Below are 15,832 nucleotides of genomic sequence, written 5' to 3'. Positions count from 1 at the left end.
ACTCACCAATTGTGGCCGAGATGGCCAGGTAGGAGACAGTGGTCCAGAAAATGGCCATGAGCGTTCCCTTGGGGATGGCTACAGCAGGGTCCTGGGGGGAGGCGGAGGGAGGGAGGGCATCAGGCAGCCTCTGGGCCTCCTTCCAGGCCCTGCCCTTGTCCGAGGCCGGGGGTGGGCCAGTGACCCCCCGACCCGGCCCCCTCTCAGAGCCCCCTTCCCCAGGGCCCAGAGAGGAAGAACCCTTGCGATTGCAACCCGAAGAGCAGGATGGGACATAAGCAAGATCATGGGGCTGAGAACACATCCAGGCCCTGGGAGCCTGAGGCACGGAGAGAAGCTCCAACCAGCTCCATGCCTGGTTCCCGAGGACACTGGCCAACGCAGGCTCTGGGGGCCCTGAAGTGGGGGGCTCTGGAGTCAGCCTGGTTGCGCTCACTTCCAGGTGACTGGCTGGGTGGTGGGCATGCTCTTTTACGCCTCAGCCCCTCCAGCCTCACAGGGATGCCGGCTAAGTGACTTAATCCACACCAAGCTCCTAGACCAGGGCCCGGCTCACAGGCAGCGCGCTGCGAGTTAATCACCATTATGCACCAACTGGTCTGAGTGCTTCTGCAGCCATTAATATACAGACAAGCCCCAAACTCTCTCCCCTCCAAGGAAAAACTCTCTGCTGGCATTTTCCTAACAGAAATAGCAAATCTTCACACGTGCACATCACGTGTTCCACTCTTCCAGACCCTTCCTCGTATATAACTTCCTGTAAAGAGGCCAGAGTGTCCCCACCCAGCTGGTGGGGAAACTGAGGCCAGGAAGCTGTGCAGAGGGCCCAGCTGGCTGAGCCAGGGGCGGCTCGTTCCTACCACACCGAGGTCCACAGCCTCGGGCCACTGGGGGCTGGTCCCAAGTGGAGTAACACAAGCCGGGATTTTTCCAGCAGGTTCCCTGCCAGGTGTAGACCCCAACCCCAGGGGCAGGCCACAGGACTGGGAAGCAAACTCCCAGCTTTTACTGGGCCGTCCTGCACAACTGGCCGGTAGAACCACAAATGACAGAGCTGGGAGGGACCATGACATTGTTACAGGCAGGTCCAAACCGGGCTGGCAACGACCCACTTCTCTGCCTCAAACACTCGGGAGCCTGAGTTGGAACCGATGGTCGCTCAGTGATGAGCAAGCCCCGACCCCCACCCTGGAGGACCCTGGGCCCCAGGGAAGGAGGTATAGGCAGGATCCTGCCGACACGGGGCAGATGGCCCCTGTCATGGGGCGGACTGGAGTGTGCTGGAGAACAAGGTGGGGGAAGGGAGACACTGCAGGAACCACGGAAGGCCTCATGGCGGAGGCGACGACTGGGGTGGCTCTGAAGGCCAGGGCTGGGAGGAAGGGAGCGGTAGGGCAGAGCCAAGTGGAAGCAGAGGTGCAGAGCTGGAGGGGGCCTGGGGGCTCTGGAGCTTCCAGGTCTGCTGAGGTCTCTCCTGGGGGGGCCCTGCCAGCCCTGCTCTGGGTACCAGGATGGCCCGACCAGGTCAAGCACACAGAGTCCCTGGTCCCTAGGCCAGCAGGCTGGCTCAACCTCCCATCCCACCTCTAGTGGGTTGGATGGTGGCTCCAAAAATTCGTGTTCACCCAGAACCTCAGAATATGACCTTATTTGGAAATAGGGTCTTTGCAAAATGTAATTAGTTAAGCTGAGGTCCTACCCGGTTAGGCGGGCCTTAAATCCCATGACGAGTGTTCCTGTAAGAAGAGGCAAGGACACACAGAGGGAAGGAGGCCATGGGAAGATAGCGGCAGAGACTGCAGAGACGCAGCTCCAAGCCAAGGAAGGCTAAAGACTGTCGGAGCCGCCAGAAGCTGGGAGAGGAGAGGAAGGATTCTCCCCGAGAGCCTTTACAGGGAGCATGGCCCTTGACACCTTTGTTTTGTTGGACTTTGGCTTCCAGAGCTGTGCAAGAATAAATGTCTGTTGTTTTAAGCCACAGGGCTTGTGGTCGTTTGTTACAGAGGCCCTGGGACGTGGCTACTCCAGGCCTCCATCCAGCCCCTACATCTTGGCCTGAAATCTCTGTGCCTGGCTTACAAGTCAGACGCATCTGGATCCACATCTCAGCATCTCCCCCCAGCTGTGTGAGCTGGGACAAGCCCTTTAACCTCTCTGAGCCTCAGTGATGCCCCCAGCCCCAATCCGTGAGATGAGAATCAACGTAGTACACCATAAATGTGAGCAGTTAGGAGCGGGGGCTGTGTCGTGCTCAGGGACGCACCCTGGGACCACCCCAGGCACGGCACAGACCCCACATCAGTCACTAGGAAGTCCCTTGTCTCTGAGCCTCAGCCTCCCCATCAGAAAATTAAGCTAGTAGGGTGCCTGGGTGGCTCAGTCGTTAAGCGTCTGCCTTCGGCTCAGGTCATGATCTCAGGGTCCTGGGATCGAGTCCCACATCGGGCTCCCTGCTCGGCAAGAAGCCTGCTTCTCCCTCTCCCACTCCCCCTGCTTGTGTTCCTGCTCTCGCTATCTCTCTCTCTGTCAAATAAATAAATAAAATCTTAAAAAAAAAAAAAAAAGAAAAAGAAAATTAAGCTAGTAAAGGTTTCCTTGGCCATAGCACAGGGTGATGTTCACGAGATTGCTCTGTGAGAGCTAAGGGGTTGGGGAATGTCACATCCTACTTACTTATGGGTTGATTGTCTCTCTTTCTCACCAGAATGTCAGCTGCATGAGGGCACGGATTTGTGTCTTTGTTCTTTGTTTACTGCTGTATCCACAAGACACACTGGCACAAAGCAGATGCTCAGAAAATATTCTTGAATGATTACTTTATGATGAATTTGAGGCCTCTTTGCTCTAGAAATTTGCCCTCCAGCCCCTCTGCTGTCTGGCCCTGGGCAACGCCCAGCCCTCTCTGAGCTTGGTTTGCTCCTCTCTGAAGTGGGGGTGACGAGCCCTCACAGCTGCACCCCCCACCCAGGGTCATGTTTGGAAAGAACGAGGCCCCCTGCAGCCTCGTTCTGGGAAAAATGACCATGACCTTGACAACCAGCCCTTCGTACGTCCTTCGTGCTGGGCACTTTTCCAAGCGCTTCACATAAATCAGCATGTGGAATCCTTATTCCCTGCTCTGGGAAGCAGGAGGGGGTGCTATGAGTCCTATCTTATAGTTGGCAAAGCTGAAGCCCAGAGAGGTTTTCAGGGACTTGCATAAAGTCTCCATGAATGGGAGCTGCTCTTCAGCAGCTGTTTGACAGCACACTGTCTCGCAGAATGGGCAGAGGGCTGGACCCAAGAGAGAAGCGCCCCTTGAGGGCTTGAGGGCATTCAGGACAGAGCAAAGGTGGACCCCTACTCCCCACCCCCAGCTCCGGGACAGCTGCCTAGCCCTGACACCTGCACACCGCGCTGGCTGGTAACCTGAGAGGCTGGACGAAGCGTCTGGATAAATCGCTAGTCTGTGGCAGGGCTGGCAGGAGAACCGGGCTGTCTAAGCACAAGACTGACCTCTGCAGGGACCTCTGGGCAGGCAGGCAGACCAGGCCTCTGCTGGCCGCTCCCCAGAGAAGGGGGAGGAGCTGGGCAAACATGGCCACTCTGCGATTTCCAGGCCATGCTGTGCACCACCCGGGCACCCCCAGTTAGAGCCAGGCCGGGTGGAGACTGTCTCCAAAGCACCGTTCTTCATTCATTTAAGAAAATGCATCAAGGAGCATCTTTCAGGTGGGACCAGAGGCTGGGAGGGAAGGGTTCCCAGCACCGAGCCGGGTTTTCACCACTCACCCCACTTGCACCCCATCTATCTCCTTGATCCTGCCTCGGCAAAGACACCACCAGCCCCTTCGCTCCGGCCCCACCTCCATCCAGTTCTGCTGGAGCCTCTGCTGACGTCCGTCTCTCCTTCTTCCCCACTTTGTATTCTGCTCTAAACCTCCCAGTCAATACATTTCACCATTATTCACTCAACAAATGTGTACTGAGCACGTAGTACGTGTCTGACTCTTAGCTGGGAATGGGGACATAGAGGTAGGCCTCAGTTCTCCAGATAAAGAGAACCGGAAGGGGGAAGAGACACGTAAATGGCCTGACGTCATTCGGCTAGGGGAGCCAGGACTCTGACAGAGGGCTGGGAGAGATTTAAAGATGGAGGTGTTATTTGAAAGAGGAACAGAACATCTCAAGGTAAAGAAACAAGGGTTGGACCTCCCAGGGAGAGAGCACAGCAGAGACAAAGACACAGAGGAGGAACAGGCAACACAGGGAAAGCCGCTGATCCTCAGGGCTGGGGCAGGGGACACGGGAATGACGACCGTGGGCCGGAGCCCCAAACTCTGAGCAGAGGAGATGGCCCGCATCAAGACAGTGGGGAGCCCTGGGAGGATGCCAGCCCAGTAAAGATGTGCATGAACCAGTCTGAGCTTTGGAAGGTCAAGCTGGCTCGGTCTTCCCCCTTAGGCTGAGAGTCCTGGGAACTACGGAGGAGCTCCGCCCATTTTAGGGTGGTCCTCCAGGCCTAGAACAGAGCTGGTGTCAATCAACAACCTCGGAATTGAGTGGGGTGAACGGAGTTGGTTTGGATTGGCTGCGATTGAGTTGAGTTGGACTGGACTGGATTTTAGAAGCTCTGGCCCCGCCGTCTCAGTGCCCAGCTCAGTGCCCAGTGGGAGATCCTGGTAGGACAGGGCCAGGAGGCAGGAGGGCAGGCATCCTGCTCACCTTGAGGTCCCCGGAGATGTTGGCCCCTGCCAGGATGCCTGTGGCCGAGGGGAAGAAGATGGAGAACATTCCGAAGAAGCTGCCTTCCACGCCCCGCCAGTCAGGCACCAAGTTCTGGACAAAAATGTCCGCTGGGAAGACCAAAGCCTGAATCAGGGCCACCCAGAAGGCTGGGCCCAGCCAGGCAGGCAGGAGGCTCCTCCTCTCTGGCAGCTTCCAGGCCTGGCAGTTCGGGGTCCCCTCCTTCCGGTGCCCACAGAATGGGCCAGATGGGTGGGCAGACTGTACCTGTCCCCGGAGCCATGGACAGGGCCCCCAACCTGCACGTACCCCGGTAGCTGAAGAAGCCTTTGGAGGCCTTGTCCTCAGATGGGGGAATCAGCGTCCCCACCAAGTAGTTGGCAAAGGAGACCATGATGACGAGGAAGAAGAGCACCTGGGCCTGGGTGTAAAGGACCCTAGAGGTCAGATGGCCTGGCCCCGCCTGCTCAGGGAGCCCCAGCAGGACAGAACCTGCCCAGAGTCCCTCCCTCCCCCATTCATTCATTCATTCATTCATCCGCCACCCATTATGCTGCAGGCCCCGTTCTAGGAGTTGGCGATATAGCAAGGCTCTTGTCTTGCTGATAAATACGGGACACGACTCTAGAGTAAGAACAAGGGTGTGTTGGGGGCTGTGTGGGGGCTACGTTAGCAGAGTGGTCTACGACGGTGTCTTCAAGGGATCTAAAGGAGGTGGAGGAGCGAGCTGCAGACTGATCAGGGGCACAAGCTGGGGACAGCGAGGAAGGAGGCTGGCGGAGCTGGAGGCCAGAGTGAGGGGGAGAGAGGAGAGGCGGGGGCGGGGGGCAGGGGCCAGATCTGCCAAGTCTGCCTGCTGACGCCCCATGTTTCTTCGGCCCTCCTTCCACAGTGCTAAGCCTCTGAATTTTGGCTGGATACGGGCTCGCATGAGGACCCATTTCCCTGCCCTGCCTGCCCCTGAGGTGTGGCCACGAGACCAAGTTCGGGCTGATGGGATGGATGCAACTTCCGGACAGGGCCCGAAAAGGAAAAGAAAAAGGCCTTCTCCCCTCCCTGCTGATTGGACTGTGGCCGCCGTGGAGCAGGTGCATGAAGGCCCCATAGGATGGAGCGGGCTGGGTGCCTGGGCCCCGGGAGCCACACACACCTAGACGGTTACAGGAGAGAGGTCCCGTTCTTTAGGGTCTCTCTGTCACAGCCGCAGAACAAGAAGCCCAGTTAATACACCAAGAAGAGGCAGAACCAGGCCTGGGACCCAGGCCTCACGACTCCCGCTTCTCCACCTGATCACTCCCGACCTCCCCTCCTCACCTTGGCCTCCCACTCCATGCCAGCCAGGGAGATGGCCAGCAGCACGGTGACGGTGACCACGCCGATGATGCGGATGTCATTGATGGGGTCCACGATAGGTGTGCCATACTCCTGGGGAGGGGGACAGGCCAGGCTGCACGCTGCCCTCTGAACACCCCCGCCCCCCCAGACTCCTCCAACTTGATTCACCTCCAGTATGGGTGTCCTCTCACGGTTAAACAGAAACACAACCCCCTTCCCTGGCAACAGAGCCCCTAGAGTGGCTGCCGTGCCGGCCTGGACAGTTGAGCTCCAAAGGCAACATGCGGCCCTGAAGGGGACTTCTGGGAATGGTCTTTATTTGAGATCATCACGGTCACCCACAGCGGTCAGACTGTGGCCGTGGCCCCTGAAGGGTAAAATCGGGCAGAGGGGCAGGAAGGCCTGGCCTAGACGGGGTCGGGGAGAGCGAGGGAGGCTGCCCGGGCTCCCTGTGGCTTTACCTGGAGCAGGTCCCGCACGGTCTCTGCGAAGCCCACGGTATGCATGGCCACACCCACGGCATTGGCAAAAGCAAAAATGAGGCCGATGGAGCCCCCGAGCTCTGGGCCGAGGCTCCGGGAGATGAGGAAGTAGGTGCCACCTATTGGGGACAGAGCCAGGAGCTATGAAACCAGCTGGCTGGGGTGGGCTTGGGACAGGCAGAATCTGAGGCTGTGAGAGGGTAACCATGGGATCCCCCCTCCCCTGGGCCCACAGCACAGGGTAAAACTGAGGCCATCGTGGGGGACCCAAAGCCTTCACCTGGAACCAGAGGGAGCAGCCTGGGGCATCCCCATTTTGGTGGGGATGGGGTGGGTGGGGAGTGGCTCAGAGACCCATTCCCAGGGTAAAGACTGGGGGAGCAACAGGAAAGGGGAGGGCCTTGGGTGTGGGGTGGGGCCCACCTGACTTGACCTTGCCGTTGGTGGAGATGGCCGAGATGGAGAGGCCGGTGATGGAGGTCACAGTGACGGAGAGCAGGATGATGATCCAGGTCAGGACTGTGGGGGTGGGTGGGGATGTGATCACCATAAAACTCAGCGGGGGCATTTCCCAGGTGAGGAGCCATGCGAGGAACCTGAGTCAGCCGACTGGTTCAACATACCACCTAAGTCACCTCCCTTCTCTGAGCCTTGGTTTTCTCATCTGAAAAATGGGTCTCTGTCTCCCTCTTGGTATATTCTGAACAGCCAGGGAGCTGATGAGCCACTATATAAAGGATCATTTGTTATGGAAGGGAAGGCACCCTCCTTTAGTAATAAAAAATAATCACCACTTGAACACCTTTGGGTGCTAAATCCTATGCTGTTTTACATGTATCATAGAAACCCCACAATAGGTCTGGGAGGTAGGGACAGCTATCACCCCCTTTTTACTGATGAGGAAACCGAGGCTCAGAGAAGTTAAGAAACCTGTCCAAGTTCACATGCATCAGGGCTAGCTTCTGAACCTTGGTGTCTGTCCAGAGCACAGGTTCTTAACCTGGATGCTGTGCAGTAGAGATTGACTCCAAGAGGTTAAGTGACCTACTGAGGGCAAAGAGAGCCAGGGAGAGTCCTCAGGCCGGATAACTCCATGTCCAGACTCCTCTGCCACACTTCCCTGACCTCTGTCACTGCAGAAGCCTGTGGTCTCTGCAGGCCAAGTTCAGGACTGAGGCCTGGGAGGAGCAGGTCTCAGGCACACCCTCCTCCTTCCCCCCAGAGATGGCACTCACCAATGCCTGCCTGGCCTGTAATCCAGGGGAGCCGTAGGTAGAGGATCACACCCCAGATATTGAGCATGCAACGGATCTGGGAAGAGAGAGGGGTTGGAGGCCACCCGGGTGGGCCGATACCCCAAAGTCAAACACACAAGTCCCTGTCCCCAGTCATGGCATGGCATCGGGCATTTTGGCCTAGGGGACAGCTGGCTCCTTTCTTGGCTCTGCTCACTTCACTGGGTTCCTACTTCAATGCCCCTCTAGCTCTTTGGGGCAGGGACGGGAGGGGTACCCAGAGATTCACCTGCCCCTCCCACCCACTTTTCTGCCCTTCCACTGGGGTCTGAGGATGGGCTGCAAGCATTATCACCTGTCACCCGGCCCCAAGCCCAGGATCCTATGTCTGCCAGCGCCAACCATGGCCCCAGTGGCCAGCTGTCAGCCCAGGGCCTGGCATCTAGGAGGAGCTCAGCGAATAGCAGCTGAGCCAATGCCCAACATGCAAGGAGAAACAGCGCTCGGGTTGCTGTGACTTCAGCTTCCAAATTTAAAGCAAAGCCAGAGGCTACAGCTGAGACTGAATTCCAGGGAGGTATGGGTGCTGATGTGGTCTTTGGCCCCAGCCAAGTTCTTGGGGTTGGGCAGGAGCTTGTGGTATTTACAAGGTGGCCCTCTGTGTGCTCCGAGACACCGAATGGGGCCATGCCAGGCTCTGGGCACCACAGCCCGGGAGGAAGATCCATACTCCATAAACGAGCTGCTAGGGTGGAGGGGAGCTCACAGTTCAGATGGAGAAACAGAGGCACAGCCAGCAGGCATTTGGCAGAGTAAGGTCAGAACCCAGGCCTCCCTCCACTGCACCTCCCCGCTCCCCCCGCCACCCTCCCAGAGCAGGACCAAAGCCTTCTTCTAAATCTCATGCGATCCCCTCTGAAAAGTCCCACGATGCCTTCCAAAGCCAAGTTCATTTGATTTTTTTTGTTGTTTGAAGACTCACTGGTGCTCTACACTACAGGAAACCTCCCCCTTCCCATCACCGAGAATGACAAAAACAGGCTCGTGGATTTGTGTGTTTAGTGCTGCCCCCTGGTGGCTGTGGGTGAGGACAGTTTCTTCTAATAATCCCAAGGTAGGCATTGATCCAAGCCATTCACGTCTATTAACTCATAATGCTCATCTTTTCACAGATGAAGAAACTGAGGCACAGACAGGTTAAATAACTTGTTCACTGCCACAGGACACGTGAGTATCCAGAGATCTTGCCCAGGGTGAGGTATCAACCTGGGGAGCAAATGGGGGTTGAGAAGCACAAAACCAAGGAAAACTGGAAGTCACTCTGCAGATGGGGAAACTGAGGCCCAGGCTGAGCCTTGGGTCTACCCTGGCCATTAAAACCTGAAAGTCAGCTGCACCTGGATGGAGCTCTGTCTCCCCATTTCTGTTCCCGGACATCCCATCCTCACCCTACTCACCATCACCCCCTTGACCCAGCCAAAGCGCACAGGCTCCGCAGGGTTCTTCTCACTGTTGGTGCCTGGCTCGTCTTCCACCAGCCCGTCGGTCATTTCATGGCTGGGCCGGCTGTCAAAGGCCAGGGCATGCAGGTGGCTGCCTTCCTGCTGGGAGCCCAGAGGCCACAGGTCACGCAGGCAGGCGTCATGACCATCCAGCTCCCCGTCTTCCACCCTTCAGAGTCCAGCCTCCCCTGCAACAAACCCGGTGAGCCTCCCCTCCGCTGCAGACCTTCCACATTCCCACCTCCCTCTCTCTTTCAGGTGTGTGCAGCCTCTGTTTGTGTACTTCCACTGACGGGGAGCTCATTACCTCTCTGGGAGGCCAAGATTGTTTGATTGGGTAGTCAACAACAGGATGGTAAACATTACTGCATGTGTCCGGAGCTTTACAGCTTCCATGCCTGCCTTTCATTCAGGCCTCTCAACCCACGAAGAAGACACTCGTGTGTCCCCGTGGCACAGGTGACAGGGCCAAGATTCAGAGAAATGAGGTTCCTGGGTCAAGGCCACACGGCAGGGAAGTGGCCAGTCTTTGAGCTGGTGCTTACCTTGAGGAAGGAGTGCAGATCGGCCAGCGTGGGCCGGACCTTTCGGGGCTCCCCTGGCAGGGCGCTGTTGGCATAGTGCTCATAGGCCGGCACAACGTCGACAGTGTTGTAGCCGAAGGTGCGCATGTAGAAGGTGCTGCCGTGGCTCAGGTGACTGCTGTCGTAGGCAGTGGGCGGTGGGGGCTCCTCGCCCCCCAGCAGCGTGCTGATGGTGAAGCGCCCGCTGCACAGCGCGGGGTCCCCCGGCATCTCTGACGCCGGCAGCTCTGCCATTGCGGCTCTGGGTGGCAGGGGAGGGGGCCAGGGTCAGCGGCGACATGCTGGGGGGCTTTATAGGCTGGGCCCACAGCAGGGAGGAGGCAGAGAGTTTGGTCCAAACCGCCCTCAGCTGGCGAGCAGGGTCCCCGGACAGGGTGGGAGGCGGAGCACGTGCCCACCGCTGTCCTGCCCACCATTTGATCGCTGAGATAGCAGCCCTGCCTGGGACCAGGAGGGCTGGGCTGGGCCAGCGCCAGACACAGGGCGGGAAACGGGGAAACACGCCCAGCCCCGGGTCCCCGGGAGGTTCTTCTGAGTCCGAGAGCGGAGGACATCTGCAGGACCCAAGGAAGGAGTACTCGCCAGAGGGGACACTTGGGAGCCTTATGAGGGACCCTGGAGACAGCCTAATGACCTGAGGCCCCACCCCAGGCAGGTTCAAAAACCTCTTATTTTTGTACATGGTATTTAGTTTTATTTTTTAGGTTCTTAGTATTTGTGGCTAGATGAATGGTATGGCATTTAAAAAGATACACACGTATATATAAAAGGTTAGTTTTTTCTTACTTAGACCTCTGACTCCTGGTTGTGCATGTCCTTCCAAAGACGTCTCGGAGTATAGAAACCATTATGAGCAAGCACCCCCAAACCAGAGTTCAGCATGTGCCAGGTGTGCTCTGTCGCCCCCCCCGTGGACTGACGAGTCCCTGGGGCTTGTGGCTGGTCAGTGGCCCGCAGGGTAACCGGGTACCCAGCCCGCACACTCACTGCAGCCCATTCTGGGGTGGACGCCTGATGTGCCACCAGAGGGAAGGCGAGCTCGCGCTCATGGTGCTGCCGAGTGAGTAGGGAAAAGGGACATGGAAACGGACCAGCCCAGCTGTGGAGTGAGGGCAGCAAGGGGAGAGATGCTCCTAGAGGAGGGTCAGGGTGGGGACAGCAGGGATGGGACAGACCCCTGACCAAGAGTCTTGGAGGATGAGTTGCTTCTCTGGAGGCCAGGGATGGATGGAGGCCATCGCCAGCTCCAGGCTTCTGAGCTTGCCAGCCATCCTCAGGAGGGACATGGAGGGACACATTTTCTCTCCCTCCTTGCCCCGCCTCTCAGACTTGGGCTGAGATGCCTGGAGTTCTCTGGACTCCATGACCTCCAATAGCACATCAGTCCTAGTTGACTGAGAACTTACAGAGGGGCCTGCCTGTCCCCTCTCGCTCCGGTCCAGAGGGGCCCAGGGCAGGTGTGCCCAACTGTAGGGCCAGGCAGAAGGGGGCAGGTGGAAATGCTTGGACTGTGTTGGAGTAGCAAACAGTGTTAGGGAGTCACGCTCCAAGATAAGGGTGCTTGTGGAGCCCCCCACAAGCGTGGACAAGTTTTTATACCTAAGTGCATTTATCTGGGAAGGCGGACATAGATTTTGCCCAACTTGCTAGAAGGCAAGCCCACGGGAGCTGGAATCCGGGCCTATCTTGTTCACTGATAATCCCAAGCAACTGGAACAGCACAGAGTAGGTACTCAATAAACGTTTGTTGAATGAATACTGAAGGGGAGCCAGAAGCAAAGAGGGCAAAGAGCAGCTGCCATAGAAACCCTTGGCTGACAGTATTACCCCAAGTCAGGGCTGCAAGGGGCAGCTCCTGGGCCTTCAACCAGCTCAGCCAGACATGGAGGGGAGCCAGGGATGACAGGACTTCGATGATAAACCCAAAAGGTTATGATCACTGTGTAGCTTTTTGCAAAGTTTATAAATTCTTCATATGAGTTAATTTTTTAAAAGACTCTTCTCTGGGCTCCTCTTAATGAGCCCCAGGCTTGCCTATCTCCTTACGAGGATCTCTAGCCCCCCCCTCAGAAAAGCTTCTGGAGAAGTGTGTCCGCACCCCCCACACCGGCCAGTGGGCCGAAGGCTAGGAGGTGAGGACTCCTGGTCATTTTTCCACCTTCGCTGCAGCCCCCACTCAGGCCAGGTCAGGGAGAGGCCGGCCGGTTACTCATTCCCTGGCATGGCGCCTCTGGGCAGATCTTATCATTCTCTCACCTTTCAACTGCCATTTGACTGGTAAAAGTCCAGCGGCCCAACACCCCCTTCCACCAATCCTACACACCCTGTCCCTGGAGCAACTGTGGAAATTTCCTGATTAACATCTCAGGAGAGGATGGCGCCAGAAGGGGCGGGGGCTGGTTTCCAGCAGCACTGAGGCCACAGACAGAGAGAGGGGCCACAGATTTGCCGGGTGACCTTGGGCAAGTCACTTCTTCCTACCTCCATGAAACCCAGGCCCGGGTCAGCTCCAAGGTCCTTTCCAGCCCCAGAGGGAGAACATTTGCTACTTTAAGAAACCTTTCCTGCCCCCTTCATCTCTCTGGGGTGAGGTGGGAGTTAAACAGGACCCCTTGAAGGGCTTAGCAATGTAGAGCTGAAGAGACTGTCAGAATACTTTGCCCCAAAGCACAGAGCCCCAGGAAAGGGGATCCTTACACATGGATGGCATGTCATCCAATCGGAGACACTCTTCCAGGTGGGGGACACAGTGCTGGCTTGGACACCATACCCATCTTGCAGGACTTCAGCTTCCACAAGGCTCCCCGAGCCCTGCGGGTCTAGGAGCCAGGACTCAGAATCCAATAGACCCCGAACAAAACCCTGAGATTGAGTCTCAAGCTCACATCTCAGGCTTCAGTTTCCATGTGACTTCGAACAAGTCACCTGCCTGGGATGAGCCTCGGCCGCAGAATGGGATCGACAGCTGCACAGGTATCGGGTATGACCCACCTGGCCAGTGTCAGCCCCCAGCTGAGAGCCTTAGGGCTCCTTGAGTCTCCCGCTTCTCAGGGGAAGGAGAACAGAGGCAGGAAAAGGAACTAAGGACTCAGTGGTCAGGAAACTCCCTAGAAGTGAAAACCCCAGACACAGGGCTGAAATGGAGTCAGGACAGGGGGCGGGGGCGTTCTGCTGCAAACTCTGGATCTCAGAGCCTCCTGTCTTCATGGGCACAGAGCCACTTAAGCATTTATTGGGCTCCTTCTGTGTACCAGCACTGGAATTCACAGCCTCGCCTAGCAGACAGGCCAGCAAGGTGATCGTGGCAACTGGCTGGGGGTGGGGTGAGGGGTGGGAGGGCTGCCTGGGAGAGGAAGGGGATTCTGGGGCATGGGGTCAGTGCAAGGCAAGGTGTGGCCAGGTCTGGAGCACACAATGCCATGGGGATCAGGGGAGGAGGGAAGAAAGGGGGGAAATATGAGGTGTTTCTTCATTCACACACATTTATTGAGTGCCTACTGCATACCATGCCCTGTGCTACGCAAGGGAGGCACTATGGAGAACAAGACAAAGACCCTGCCCTCCTGGAGCTCACATTCTAGTGGGGAGACAGACAGTAAATAAACAAACAATCCTTATAATACATTTAGTGATAAGTGCTATTAAGAAAACAAAGCTTTAGGGGCACCTGGGTGGCTCAGTCGTTAAGCGTCTGCCTTCGGCTTGGGCCATGATCCCAGAGTCCTGGGATCGAGCCCCGCATCGGGCTCCCTGCTCCGTGGGAGGCCTGCTTCTCCCTCTCCCACTCCCCCTGCTTGTGTTCCCTCTCTCGCTGTGTCTCTCTCTGTCAAAAAAAAAATAAAAAATCTTTAAAAAAAAAAACAAAGCTTTAAAAAAAAAAGTTAGGAGAGGCCTTTAGGCCTCTCTGAGAATGAGGAATTTGAGCTAAGCTCCAACAATACGTGAGCAGGTATGAGTTCAGGGCTTCCAGACTGAGGGGAGAGCATATGCAAAGGCCCTGGGATCAGAGTGCAGTTGGAGCTTCAAGATAGCAAGGAGGCCGGTATGGTGGAGCAGAGGGACCAAGGAGACGGGGTTTGAGACATGAAAGGGGGAACATGGGGCCTTGGAAACTAGGGTCAGAAGTGTTTTACTCCACTATGTGGTGGTCAGATATCTATTTGTCAAAGATCACTTTGGCTGTTGTACGGAGGATGGACTGAGGGAAGCAAGGCAAGGCAAGGCTAGTCAGGGGCCACCACAGGTGCCCTGTGGTGGTGGCCAGGCCGGGGGGAGCGGCTGTGGGTGGCGGGGTGGTGAGGGGTGTTGGGAGTCGAGGTATATTGTGAAGGCAGAGCTGACAGAACCAGCACATGGATTCGCGTTGGGCAGGCGTTTGACAGAAGAAGGGGCCGTGTGGGGGAACCGGCAGCATCATTCCTGAGTGGGGAAAGCTGGTAAGGCCAGGGTAAGGAGCCTGGCCTTTGTCCTGGAGTAGCGGATGCCGTCTATTTCTGGAAAGCTGCAGGGGAGCAGCAGTTGTGGCATGAGCCATGCAAGACAGAAAGAACAGGGCCAGGGAGGGCCAGGAGGGGCTATGGCAAAAGCCAGGCGGGAACAGACAACAGCCTGGCTAGGAGCCCCAGGCTCACCCCTGACTGCATCACACGGGAACCCCTAACGAATGCTGGCTCTCTGGCCCCACCCTGGAGATCCCAGGGGCCTGGGGCAGAGGAGAGGGGGTGAGGGGCTGGCCTCAGTGTTTTTGGAAGGCTCCCCAGGTGATCCTGAGGGGCAGGCTGACTGAGACACAGGGAACCAAAGAGAACACTCTTTCACACACAGACTGCCCCCCCCCCCCCCGCCCCACCTCAGCCCATCCCCATGTCCGTGGCCGCCCGGTCCCACGAGGCTCTCCTGGAGAGGATGAGTATGATGCAACCCTGGTGTCGTGAAATAGCCGGGTAAGAGGATGCGCTGCTCGTCGGCCTGATTCACAACACCAGCTGCAGCAACATACCAGAAGTCCGCCGGCTTCCTCCTCTGGATGTGGCTCCAGCCCCGCGTAAACATCCTCCCTGTCGGATGGCCGCCCCCGGGGGCCAAGGCAGTGCTAGGGCCTAGAGCTGAGAACGAGGAAGGCAGGGTCCCTGCCCGTGGCGGGGCTCACAGACTTGATGGCAGCAGGGAAGGCGGAGTGCACACACATACCCTGTCCAGTGCCAGGGGTGGGGCTGGGGGCAGAACAACTATGGTGGTGGTGGTGGGGGGGCAGGCCCTGGGAAGCCAGAGGCTGGACCACAACCCCTCCAGCAGCCAGGCCCAAGAAACAGATTTCTGCCCAGCCTACGGACCACGCAAGTGTGCCCGTGGCAGTCCTGGTCCTTCTACCAGACAACGTTCTAGCCGCTAGACACTCAAATACCATGAGGCTGCTGGCCCCTAAAGCAAGAAAGGGAAACATGCTTGATGAGACATTTCCATTGTTAAGGAGGGACTCCTTGTTCTTTTCCCTTGTGGTCAGACTTGCACTTTTTTTTTTTTTTTTAACCAATTGAGCCAACATTTGTTCTACAAGTAATTGTAGAAATTAGTAATGTATTAGACACAGTCTGGCTAGTTTGGGGGATAGTGGTCATGCCTTGTCCTCAAGAGGCATATAGCTCATCAGAGAAGCAAAGCCAACAGTAACCATAACCCCAAGGCATGAGAGCATAAATCCCTGGATTCAGAGGAGGGACGATTGCCTCTGGCTGGGGCAATGGAGTAGGATGTACAAAATAGCATAGTTAGAACAAAGGTCAAAAGAAACAAGCAATCATTTAAGGAGGGAGAGTGTCATATGTCCGCTTGGAGCTTCCTGGCAGGCAAGGCAAAAAGCAGGATTATGATCAGTAGTCATTATCCAATGAAAGAGTGAGGTTTCATTTCCCCCCCGCTTCCCTTTCTCATAAAGAAAAGGCATCTCCACCAGCAATTTACCCCTCCAT

The 15,832-nt window shown here is 56.8% G+C and overlaps 1 protein-coding gene across 2 annotated transcripts in view; it reads right to left on the bottom strand.

Annotated features, from left to right (window-relative positions):
- The window catches only part of SLC12A3 (solute carrier family 12 member 3), a 39,185-nt gene extending 25,688 nt beyond the window's left edge, over positions 1-13,497 (bottom strand). The window contains exons 1-9 of one of the 2 annotated variants that reach the window (XM_032424324.1): positions 9,825-13,497; positions 9,235-9,381; positions 7,778-7,853; positions 6,966-7,061; positions 6,522-6,661; positions 6,040-6,150; positions 5,035-5,146; positions 4,705-4,835; positions 7-91 (exon numbers count right to left, since the gene is read on the bottom strand). In XM_032424324.1, the coding sequence (XP_032280215.1) occupies positions 7-91; positions 4,705-4,835; positions 5,035-5,146; positions 6,040-6,150; positions 6,522-6,661; positions 6,966-7,061; positions 7,778-7,853; positions 9,235-9,381; positions 9,825-10,097 (1,171 nt within the window). In that variant the 5' untranslated portion in view covers positions 10,098-13,497. The remainder of the gene's footprint in view (positions 1-6; positions 92-4,704; positions 4,836-5,034; positions 5,147-6,039; positions 6,151-6,521; positions 6,662-6,965; positions 7,062-7,777; positions 7,854-9,234; positions 9,382-9,824) is intronic. The other variant, XM_032424325.1, reaches the window with a different exon arrangement.
- Between the last annotated feature and the right edge of the window lie 2,335 nt (positions 13,498-15,832).

This window comes from Phoca vitulina, unplaced genomic scaffold (assembly GCF_004348235.1).
Source record: "Phoca vitulina isolate PV1807 unplaced genomic scaffold, GSC_HSeal_1.0 scaffold30, whole genome shotgun sequence".
Taxonomy (NCBI): domain Eukaryota; kingdom Metazoa; phylum Chordata; class Mammalia; order Carnivora; family Phocidae; genus Phoca; species Phoca vitulina.
Note: the sequence above shows the minus strand (reverse complement) of the source record. Positions and strands in the feature narration are given on the sequence as shown.